Source organism: Patiria miniata, unplaced genomic scaffold (genome assembly GCF_015706575.1).
Source record: "Patiria miniata isolate m_02_andy unplaced genomic scaffold, ASM1570657v1 HiC_scaffold_6, whole genome shotgun sequence".
Lineage (NCBI taxonomy): Eukaryota > Metazoa > Echinodermata > Asteroidea > Valvatida > Asterinidae > Patiria > Patiria miniata.
Window position 1 is genome coordinate 8,936,654 of NW_024037073.1, and position 12,297 is coordinate 8,948,950.

The 12,297-nt window shown below is 43.8% G+C and overlaps 1 protein-coding gene across 3 annotated transcripts in view; it reads right to left on the bottom strand.

The window, feature by feature from the left end:
- Nucleotides 1-772: 772 nt before the first annotated feature.
- Nucleotides 773-12,297, bottom strand: part of LOC119743000 (hyalin-like) — a 28,730-nt gene continuing 17,205 nt past the window's right edge. For 2 of the 3 annotated variants that reach the window (XM_038219299.1, XM_038219300.1), the window contains exons 13-21: nucleotides 12,015-12,263; nucleotides 11,604-11,741; nucleotides 10,845-10,972; nucleotides 10,385-10,604; nucleotides 9,173-9,248; nucleotides 4,087-4,130; nucleotides 3,544-3,749; nucleotides 2,563-2,637; nucleotides 774-1,735 (exon numbers count right to left, since the gene is read on the bottom strand). In XM_038219299.1, coding sequence (XP_038075227.1) covers nucleotides 1,694-1,735; nucleotides 2,563-2,637; nucleotides 3,544-3,749; nucleotides 4,087-4,130; nucleotides 9,173-9,248; nucleotides 10,385-10,604; nucleotides 10,845-10,972; nucleotides 11,604-11,741; nucleotides 12,015-12,263 — 1,178 coding nt within the window. In that variant the 3' untranslated portion in view covers nucleotides 774-1,693. Of the gene's footprint in view, nucleotides 1,736-2,562; nucleotides 2,638-3,543; nucleotides 3,750-4,086; nucleotides 4,131-9,172; nucleotides 9,249-10,384; nucleotides 10,605-10,844; nucleotides 10,973-11,603; nucleotides 11,742-12,014; nucleotides 12,264-12,297 lie in introns of all 3 variants that reach the window. The other variant, XM_038219301.1, reaches the window with a different exon arrangement.

Consider the following 12,297-nt stretch of genomic DNA (forward strand, 5'->3'; position numbering starts at 1 on the left):
GCAAATCGTGATTTGGCCGGCGTAGGCAATTTTGGACCGATTTACTTGCCTGACCTTTAGAGAAGCGACGTTTTGAAAAAAAAAATCCAAAAGCATGAGGAAGGATGTATGACTCGTATTTCATCAAAAAAATTGGGAGAAAAAATTATCTGAGTTCGATATCTCTGGCCTGAAAACAAACCTTCTTTTTGCGGTTGACATGCTGTAGGGCGCCCCCAACGTGAGTTAATTGAGTTCCAGTTCCTTCCAACCCCCAAATCCCCCCCCCCCACTTTTGGGCTCAAAATTGCTTTATTCGGATGACAGTATATCGGTACCTTCCGATTTGGGAGGAAATTGTTGCGGAACTGCCATTGATGACCCCTATTTGAAACGCTGCACCCCCAAGGTCACGCCTCTATAAAAAAAAACACTACACTGTCGTGGCATATAAAGCGCTTGCGTCCGCCATTTTAGCAAGGAACCATAAAGGTTGCAGACCAGTAAATAAACTGCCATAGACCCCAATGATAAATGCCCGCACTTAAGAAATTCAGGAGAAATACTCACAACTAATCAAGGTGTTCGAGACACACATCAAATTAAAGCTTATTTCATCATCTTTCATTTTCTTTTCAATTTTTGGGGGATTAACTAATTATTTCAGGAGAAATTCCCATCCGAAGATGATCATCCCTTAAAATAGTCCTGAAGCCCATCACCATTTTGAAAAATGATGTCTACACTCCATTGCAAAATAGAGTGCTTTTAGGGCCCCAATTTCATCAAATTGCACAGAACTAAAAGCTCACAGTCCTGTGCACGGCTTCCACTCATATTTTTTTTTTTAAATTTTTTAAGTTCATGGCCCCCAATATGCTCAATACCGAAGAATTTGAGGGCATGTACATCGTGATTTGGCCGACGCAGGCAATTTTGGACCTATTTACTGGCCTGCAACCATATAGCCACCACAGCTAGCCCTCTGTCCATTTTGACTGTACCAGGGATGTTTCTGCAGGTATTAAACACTATACATGGACTATGAGACCGCATTATTACATGTTTAGAGGGTGTCCAAAATTTCATGGTCCCTTCAATACAAGTAGGCAGTATTCATTAATATAACAGTTGATGGCAATACCACTACATAAAATTAATGTATTTAAATATGACTTGGTACGTAGTTCTATTAGAATTTAAAAAGCAAAAAAACCATACATGTCAAAAACAAAACAAAACATTGATCGCTTGTAAGGGCGCTGGTGCTTGCTTAGGCCGTATCGAATCACTTGGCTACGGCCGGGAATAACGCGCACCCATGGCTGCCACTTGCTAGCGGCTGCAACCACTTCCCGTGGACTCGTGTGTTATATCCGACCGTAGGCCAAGTGTTTCCGATCCGACCTTATTCTCTTCCAAAACATTTGGGGTTCCGAAGCGGCAAAGCATGTTGATACAGTACTGTCAAGAGCAAAGAAGGAATATTTAGTTTGCACTTGCCGTTGCAGCTTGGTCAAAGGTTAAACTACATCTATCAAATAAGAGCTGAGGGCAGAAATGATGTCACACTGCCATTGGGGGAAAAAAACGAGCGAAAAAATCCCAAACACTGTCGCTAACGGCACCTACAACTAGTCAACTGTATTTATATTTAAGAAAGTTACGATGATTTTTCCTCAGTTCAGGCCAATGATAATCATTACAACTCAGCTTAGTAGTAAAGGCTTTCGTCTCTCGACATCATCTCGCGAAGCTGCAAGAGATAATAGACAAAATAACGGATTTTAAGATAAAAAGAGTCTGCCAACTCTGCTAAGATAAATAGTCAGTGCACATACGTTTATATCGGTACCTGTCACTAGAGTTCTTGAATGTGGAACACACTTTGCACACACACACACCCATACCCGTTATTTAAGGTGTAAATCGAGGATTTTCTATTGTTCCTCTTCCCTTTTCCTTTGCTTATACACTAACTTTTTTGCAACATTGGTTTTGTACACGTTTTCTAATCGAGGTCGTCCTCGATTTGGTCCTGTCCTTAATTCATCGACGATGTTGCACGTGTGTGTCCTCGATTTACACCATTAACAAATCCATCCGCATGCATTGCTGAGGGAAACTTCCGCCATTCAATGCCATGTCGACGCCATTTGGGGGGGGGGGGGTGAAGGGGTTGACTTTATGTTGCACAAAAAAATATGTTAACATTCGTGCATACGCGCACTTGATTCCACTGTTGGCACCTTTTGGTGTCAAGTATATTTTTTTTAGTAGGTATGTGCCGTGGGGATCTTCAATACCCCTTTTTAGGAGTATACACTTCTTTGCTGCTTATATTTGCTGAAGGGATGTCATGACTGTGTTGGCATTTGGATTCATTCAGTTAAAAAAAATCAGGGTTGGAACAGTGTGTGATCCAACGGCTCAAATTGGTCATCAAAATGTATAAGGGAAATATCCTGGCCTCATCCTCGAGGTATTACCATCCTTGAGGCCACTATTTTCATATCTTTTAACGTTCATCTTACTAAAAATATGAAACTGGATCTCTCCCAATTAATTATGGGGATGACTTACCGGAATGTCCGCCTCCTCCGACCGGGCGACGTAAGGGATGATGAATTCCGACCGAGACGGTCTGAAGCCTTTGTTCTGTAATAACACGCATATTTAATGAGACACAAACAATTTCGATGCTTCAGCATACACAATTTACAAAACAAACAAAAAACACTACCCCTAAAAAAACACAAACAAATTTAAAATAACAAAAACAACTAGACACGTGCTTGCACGCACACAGGGCTGTTTCGGGGTTCGTTTTTCTCGTATGCATATTAACTCCTCATACAGGGTGGTCCCCCCAAAACGGAACCGCATACCACCACTACCTTGACTCAAACCACCTGTAGCCTACCAATCGATGAACAATTATGATACCAATTATCCCGATTCGGTCCAGTAGTTTTTGCTGCAGAGCCTATTTTCTGAATCACACTTTCATGTGGGTATTATTACATAACAATCCTTCTATCAATTGCAATGTAATTGTAAATAGTGTGTGCTAACTATAAAGGCAATCAGATTTAATAAGGTGCCAAAAAGTCCTGGACAGAAGAAAAATGTGAACAAAAACTGTGGACAGAAGTCTGAAAAAGAAACAAAAGTAAGAAATCTAAACGAAAATAAAAGCTGTTTCGGAAAGTAAACACTCCAAAACAACAGCATTGCACTATAGTTTATGTTACTACTCTCTGCATTGGTTGTATCAAAGCTATAACTACAATAAATAGATCTTACAGAAACTTATTCAATCCATCTTCAAGAGGCATTCAAGCTATCGAGCCAATGTCCGCTTGTGAGGTATGCTTGGTAGTTCCTGGCTAACGTTGCCGAGGTTCCCATTAGTTGATAGCGACCTCTACCTGCACGGCAGCGTTATTACGTTTTGCAGGGAATGGATGTATTACCGAAATGTCATCCAGTCTAGGACAAAGAGTAGTTGTATCAAATGACCCAACAAGAGTGAAGAAAAGAAGAACAGCTATAGGCACTCACCAGGTAAATCCTAGGGTGTGGGGCATCGTACATTGCCATGCGCCGCTCAGATGGGCGCATGGTGGCGCTCTGTTGCATATTCCCCCTGGCCAGCATTGCTCTTTTCATCATCGTCAGACACACAATCATAGCGGTAGGGACAATAATAATGAGACCCGTAATGCCCAAAATCATGGCCACAATGACTGCAGTGGAGAGGCTGGCATCTGTGAACCAAACACAGTGCATTATTAGAGGTTGCGTGACTCCATATTGGAAGAGTAACCTCTGGCCGAGATAATTACCATGAAAGTTTACCGCTAATTTTCGAATATAGATGTAATATAAATTGAGTTTAAAAAAGAAGTTGCCAATCTTTGTGGCTTTGGTCAGGAAAAAGTTCATATAGTCATGTAACCCTCAAAATTCGGCTCTTTGTTTTAATGGACACCATTGAACACATGGCGGCGTTATTTATTACGAAACATTTTGTCGAAATTGAAATGATAAAGGTGTTTTAAGCTGTTTCAAGTAACAAGGCGTCTGTTAATTGGTTACCCGTACCGTTCACTGTCTCACATCTGTTCCCACTATAACCTGCAGGACACCTGAAAGATGAAATCGTCATTATAAGTTATAAACAATGTCTTCGCAGATGCCATACTAGGCCTATTGAGTCCATACGCTGGACCCTTCTGCGTGAAAATTTTAGAGAAAAAAAACACACAAATAAGGATACAAAACGTACCAATCAGAATACGAGGGTACAAACAATACGAAACATTCTCATTATAGTTTATACTTCCTAAAATCCAAAGGGATTTTCCATTCTAGTAAGAAAATACTCACCTCTGTTTACCTACATTTGCATATCAGCGCGCATGCGCACAAACATTCGCTGAAAAGACTGCATGCCCCACGCCCACAAAGGACCCTGTAACGTAATAGCTCGTCCTATTTTTTTTTTTTTTTTTTTTTTTTAAAGGGAGGGATGGTAAACAGAGGTGAGTATTTTCTTACTAGAATGGAAAATCCCTTTGGATTTTAGGAATTCCATTACAGAAAATACCTCACCTCTGTTTACCTACATTTGCAGAGTAGCACCGAAAGTCTCAAGGGGGGGGGACATGCAGTGGTACTTGAAAGTCTAGACTAGGCCTACATGCAATTCTAAATAACATGCAAAGGTTGTCTAGACCTACCCGGGAGCTGGCTATCTATTTAAAAGGAGCTGTGCGGGCTGAGCGGGCTGCTGATCGTGCTGTTTCTTGGAGGACTTTCTTGCCCATGTGTCCCTCCGATTGCACGACATCCTTCAGGTAGCATGATGTGAAAGTCGAAGGATTTTTCCAGCAGGCCGCTTTCATAATCTGTGAAAGAGGAACTCCAAGCAGATGGGCCCATGAAGTCGACATGCTGCGTGTCTCGTGGGCTCCTGATTTCGATCCTCGATGGTCGGAATGGCATTGTATGGCCACCGAAATCCATCGAGCGATCGTGGTCACAGAGGCTTTGTGATGAGGCTGGATGGTCGTAATAAACAGTTGCTTGATGTCTCCTCTGAGGGGCTTGGTGCGAGCAATGTAGTACTTGAGCGCTCGCACGGGGCACCACCATTTATCCTCCGCTACTGAAGAGAACGATGTCAAACCTGGTACAAATATGTCGGGTGGTGAGAAACCCATTGATTGATTCTTGGTGAGAAAACCTACCCTTGGAATTAGTCGTACACCGCCAGGTTCCCATCGAATATGGCCTGGTTCCACTGACAGAGCATGGAGTTCGCTTCTGCGGCGAGCTGTAGCTGCAGCCAGTAAAATATGGTTTTAACTGTAAGATGGTGAAGGGACGAACTACCTGCTGGTTCAAACGGAGGTTTGGAGAGAGATAACAGGACGGTGCCCAGATCCCATGAAGGTATCAGCTTCCTGGTAGGAGGCCGATCATTAAACATACCACGTATCATGTGAGAAATTGATGTATTGGATGAAGTTGTTGTGCCATCATGGAAACCCTGATGAAGGACACCAATAGCTGATCTGTAGCCCTTAATTGTTGTAATTTGAAGGCCTGAATTAAAAAGGTGAAGAAAGAAATCCCCAATCGAGGTTACAGATGCAGAACGGGGATTGACAGCTCTCTCCTCACACCATTTGGTGAAGTGGAGAAGTCTACTATCATAAGTTCTTCTGGTGGATCTCCGTCTGCTCTTGGTTGCCAAGGACGTAGCTTCCTCCGAAAGTCCCGCTGATCGGAAGGAGACTTTGAGAGCATCCAGGCACAAAGATGGAGAGTGGATGGATCCGGATGCAGAATGTGAGACCCGGGTTGTGACAGGAGGTCTGGCCGGTTGGGAAGTATGAGGGGCGAGTGAACCAGGAGATCCAGAAGGCGAGGAAACCAAGGCTCGAATAGGTCCACATGTGGAGTTCCGAGTATGTTGAAGATGTGTTTGACTACAGGAGGGTGGAGAGACCAATCTGTCGGAGGATATTCTTCTTCCCGGCCAGATGGGTGACCTGAAGAGATATTTGGCGAGGAATTCACCCGCTGAGTAGCTCCCAAGTGGCTAGGCAGAGAGACGGAGAGTGAGTTCCCCCCTGGCGGTTGATGTAAGACACTACTGTGGAGTTGTCTGACTTGACTAGAACTAATTTGTTGAGGACTTCGGACTCTAGGGAAATTAAAGCCTTGTACACTGCCCGGAGCTCTAGGTGATTGATGTGAAGTAGACTCTCGTCCATCGACCATGTGCCGGCCCGTGATAGATTGTCCAGGTGAGCTTCCCAACCCAGAGTTTAGATGACGCCAAGAGTGGACCCCGTTGGAAGCAGAATGATTGCGTTCTTGTCTATCAGAGAGAAGATTTCCTTCTCCAAAGTCGCCCGGCGTGCAGGATCTGAGGGAACAGGAGTTGGTCGTCTTCGAGGTTGAAGAGGAGGGTTGCTGGCGAATTCCAGACGGTACCCTGTCGAGATAGTTTGAAGAACCCAAATGTCCGAGGTTACGTGAAACCATCTTTGACTGAACTCCCCAAGACGACCACCTACTGGACCCGAAGCTGAAGGGCTGAAAACTGCGTTGTAGTCAAAGGCCCTTGTTACCTCGCGACCCCCGGGACATGAAAGGCCGCGAATATCTGGAAGGCTGTCTCCTGGTGTAGCTGGGGGGAGACGAAGAAGCCTGATGCCCCTGATTCTTGGACTGGTTGGAGCCCTTGTCGGCAGAAAATGGGCGTTGATTGTTCTTGTAGGGCTGTAACATAGTCTCATCGAACCTGTTGTCAAAGAGATCATGCCCAGCCAGGGGAAGGTCTAGCATGCGATCCTTCGCCCCAAGTGAAGGGAGAAACAACTTGTCTACAACAAGGGAACGTCGCAGCAACGAAGTTGAAGCAAAACCCAAACTAAATTCCTTGAGGCAAAAACTCAGACAATCATCCAAAAAATGGAACATTTCGGGTATCTTATATGGCTCACACAAGGAAGGATCTCCATAACATCGAGCAAGGGTATCCGATAACAGGATGGAGAAAGAGGCCACTTTGGCCCCTTGACGCAGATGGCTATCCAAGTAGGCAATTCTTTTGTCAAGTGTTTTCGTCTTAGCATCAAAAGTTTGCTTCTGAGATTGCGGATTCTCACGTCTCAGCAAGTCTTTGGCCTCAGAAGACAAGGAAGGGGTAGAAAAAAATCTATCAGTGTCCGCTTTATTGGTGTTGAACATGCCTGCAAACCTGCTCGGTCCACAAGAGAGAGATTGCTTGTTTTGCACCTGACTAAGGGACTCATTCATAGAGTCAGCACACATTCTATCAATAGGAAAAGTGGGCTGCGAAGGCTTAGATTTATGAGTACCAGAATCTCTGCGATATGAAGGTCGAGTAGATTCGCCTGGGGAAGGGGGTGGAAACTGAAGGATCTTACCCACTTCCGTCATCGTAAGATTAGCCCGTTGGACATTGGAGAGACTATCTTCACCCACTGTCTGGCCCGAGGAAAAAGAAGACCTTGAAGGAGATCTAGAATGTGAGTGTCGGCTTCGATGACCAGAATCCGACCGTGAGTAATCACGATCATGACGAGAAGAACGATGTCGGCGCCGATGTCGATCGTCGGAGTCCGAGCGGGACCGCGCACGAGACCGGGAACGGCGCCGTGGATCGCGGCGTTCTCTCCCCGCCCGGCTGGTGTGTTCACCGAAGCGTTGCGGAGAACGGAGCTTTGTCCTGTGAAAGGTATGCCATGATCTTCCGGAGAATGTGAAGAATTACCCTGATAAGGTGTGTAATGGTGTGAAAATCCCATCGGAAAAGTCTGGGGATAAACCCGCGGGTCGTAGGCTGGAACACTGAGTGGATACGGAGTGCGAGTATTGTGGTCGAAGTGACGAGGATCGTTCGGGAAAAAGGACCACGTGTGAGGTTCCGAGTGATGAAGAAAATCTCGCCGAGATTCGCTTGTAAAACTAGGTTGAGAATACGAACCCGTAGTATGGCTGACTGAAGATGATGGTGGTGGTGGTGGTGCCCCAAGCCTCTGTGACCCGGCGGGGCTGGTCGGATTACCGAGGGACCTTTGGGTTTCGAACGCCAAGCCCCGCCGTCCCGCCTGCACATGCGAGTCGACCTGTTGTTCCGAAGCGTGCATGTGCTCCTGCAGACTGCCGTAAGAATGCGGGATTTGTCGGGGAGTGGCCGTAATTCTCATTGGAGAATTCTTTGACCCTGGAGAAATTCCAACTGCCGAACCCGGGAGATTGGACCCAGTCGTAGCAGAGGAATTATCACGCTTGGATTGAGTAGAGGGTGACTTTCCAGTAGAGACGGTTTTCTTCTTGGTTTTGGCGGAGTCCGCCATTTTGAAATCACAGCGAGAACAGCTAAAAATTGTACGTCTTTACACTACGCGTCGCTGAAAAAACTAGGGCGAGCTATTACGTTACAGGGTCCTTTGTGGGCGTGGGGCATGCAGTGGACAATGAGGGTGTGGCTTGGGCGCTATTCTTTTCAGCAAATGTTTGTGCGCATGCGCGCTGATATGCAAATGTAGGTAAACAGAGGTGAGGTATTTTCTGTAATGGAAATGTATTGAACGTGCTTGCCACCAATGGTATTCTTTATCTGACAAGTCACCAAAAGTTTCCAACCAACTGTCACTGTGGACAGAGGCATTCCTAGGTCTTTGTCATCATTAGTTGTGATTTGACTTGCGATTTGACTTGTGATTATAACTTGTGATTTGACATGTGATTTAATTGGATCACAATTGTGATTTGCCTGGTGATGTGACTAGTGGTAAGACCTGGGTTTGCCTCGTGATGGAGTTAATTACAACCAGTCTTGTGTTTATTTGCCAATGCTCTGAAAAGGCAAACCCACTCAACATTTCCCTACTGCTCAACAACTATTGGACGAAAATTTGAATTTTGAACATCAAAAGATAAAACAAATACTACACTCCAACGTCTTTTTCCCCCCCTCCAAAATAGTACTTTTAATACGCTGTAAGGATCGATACTGTAGGATCGATTAATGGAGGATAATCTACAGTTAATTCATGATCGCGGACTGATTTTGTGTTGTGCCATTCACATTTCTGAAAGCTAAAGAAGAAGTCAACTTAAGTGCAATCAACCAGGTTATACGAACACGCAGGAGCTGAGGTAGCTGGAAGCATTGGGTTGGCATGTTCCTCCATTGTCACAGAACCCGTCCGGGCAAACTTCTGTCGAAATGAAAGAAACAAAAAATCAAGAATTCACAAGTGTTTTCTAAGAAAATGCTTGTATTTTCTCACTGCTCAAATTGACTTTGATGACATGAAATTGCCATCTGGGGGCTTGTTAGTCAATACAGAGGAAAATAAGTGAACTTCGTATGTGGAAATCTTTCCCACTGGAACTTAATTGTAGCAAATATATAGTCCTCTGAAATGTGTTGGAACTGTGAGATAACCCTTTCGGGTAAACGTTTTAGTGCACCTTTTAAACGTTTGAAATGTTCCATGCTTTTCCTGACAACTGAGGGTGCTGTTGCTGTGATATCACTTCAGGAACACCCTTCAGATTAGGATTTTTTTCTCTTCAAATTGTAAACTCAAATCCGAAATCGTTTCGTGTATACAGTTTTCTCATTGATTTGCTGTCATGCTGAAATTTACGACAATGAACCACTGACAGTTGAAAAATAACCAAGGCAAGCCCGTAAATATTCTGATGACTATTATGCTGAAACAGATGTGAAATAGAAGTTTCCGCCCCGAATGATATCACAGTTTTGCCCACGAGTGTGGAAATTCGGATTTGCATAAAAACCAAAAGGGCACCAACCGCCCTTAAAAATGCCAACAAGAAGATATATATTTTTTTAAATGGAACACAAAGGTAAATTTCGAGGATTGCATTAAATAGATGCGCCACTTAAGTCAACGGTCATCATCCTGCATTATCATAAGGCTATCAGTAAACTCACCGATAACCGTTATGCACACATACGGAAAGTTGTTCTTTATAATCGTTCAATCGCAACTTACATTTAAAAGTTTCAAGTCCTTTTACAAGTAATAGAGTTTAATTTGTTGACTTGCTTTTTTCCCCCAAAGGGAGCTTTTTCATTAACGCTGTTCGGTGACGGTTTGTACATGTTTAAAGAATCTAAACAATTACGTACGCTAATTTCTTGGTGGAGTCTGATTAACATTGCAATGCTAATTATTTATGCATCTCATTCAGTCAGTAACGTATATACACACAGTTTCATACCCGATCCATTGTAGGCCTGTAGTATCATCCTAACTATTATAGCAAGTCGTATTTGAACACTATGGCCTAAAACAGCTATACTTATAAGCCTACCACGTACCTTCCAAAAAGGTAGTGGCGCTGGGGTTCAGCTTATATTCTGAATTTAAGAATAAATTATCTGCTGAGATTGCGGCATCAATGGAATTTTCCACCTCCGTTTGGTTGGCCGTGGAGTTCCCGTTGACTGAAATCAATGCTTCCACACCTATGCTACCACTGAAGAAGTACAAGACAATGATGCGGCCGAACTCGGATAGATTGCCGAAGGCAATACTGAACTGCAACAACACAGAAACGAAACATTTAGAGAAAAGACTGATGTCATTCTACTTTCAATTACTATTTAACTTGATGTGATCAACTTGGTAATTATCGGTAATTCGGAGCACATTCCAACTTAGCCGTTAATTCTGACCTTAACAAATTATGAGATGTTGAACCAATAATTAGACCAAATCGAGGCAACAAACGTCCACGGCCATTATCCAATGTGGACTCTTAATTCTTCAGTCTCTTACCAAGTTCTCAAGGCGTCTCTGATGTGAAAGAAACGCAACTGAGGTGGGATCAGTGAGCTCGTTTGTGAATACAGCTGGGCTGTTGCTGATCTCCACAATGACGAAAGTAAAACGAAACATTCTTCCTTCTGTTTGTTAAAAAAATCAGGACTTTGTATGTTTTTTTAGGTTATTATAATTATAAATGCAGTTCAAGTTTTGTAGATTTGGGGTTTAAACACTCCGTTTTTCTGTTTTACACATGGATTGCTTGGCCAATTTTTTTTCTCGAAACAATCAGGGGCGGCTTCATCATACCTCTGCAATGTCTTATGTTTTTGTTTCACGGCCTTAATTAAGTTCGTGTAAAATGACCTAAAATGCCTATGCTGACTGAATAATGTTTGTGACGTCTTCACTTGTCCTGGTAGAGAGGTTTGTGGGCCTTCATTTTCAGTGTTTGTGAAAAACTCGAGGAGGGTTCCAGATCAGAACTGAACACTGAGGATGTATTTTTCGAGAAATCATTATGACATTTGACCCCAAAGGTGCTGAATCTTGCAGTAAAGTGGAAGGCTCATTTTCCAACTTGGCATTGGGCTTCGGGATTTGACTTTGGGGTGTTTGTTCTGATTGTTAGAAAAGAGGGTAGGCCTATTTATCATTTGCCTCGGTAGTAATTTATTTTATACTGGTCTATACCCTTGTGGGCCAAAGTTGTCGGACCACCCTCTCTTGAATTATTTTCAGGGGTTTTGAACGAGAAATCATCATACGTACGCAGGCAGTTATCTGAGTTTCCAGCCTTGAAAAAGCCGGTGGGACAGTCGCATGTGTAACCTTCCAGCTGATTGACACAAGTCAATCCTCGAGATGAACATTCCCCCATGACTTCTGGCAGAGAACATTCATTGTGATCTGGAAGCAAAGCAGAATCAATGGAAGAACATTGCATCGTAAAACAAATTAAGATTCATCAGGGCCTATATTAAATCAGACTGATTCCTTTAAACCATTTCAACCATCTTACATTCTACCTTCTAGCCCGTTCTGCATCACGCTCGATCAGCATCATATGGAGCCACAGTGAACGTGTCATACAGACATTAGTATGTGAAAATCATGTGTCATTAGTATTCGTCAAAACGAGTGGCAGGACTCGATCCGGTCGGCAAGAGCAAACTATCTTACTTGGTTCCACAGTGATAGTGAAGACAGGACATGTTGCTGTCCGGCCTGCCGGATCGGTGGCGGTGTACGTCACGCTGTATTCACCAGGCAAAAGTGACTGGCCGGGTTCAAAGGTCGTAGACAGGGTCACTGTGCCGGAGTTGTCCGAGGCAGTCGGCGGGGTCCAATCTGCAACGGCTGTGTCTGTGGCTAACTCCACCGTTAGAGTGAAACTCGCTGGGCAGTTGGTCAAGCTGGGATTCTCACCATCTGTTATTGGGGAAAACAACAAATGTGACATTAT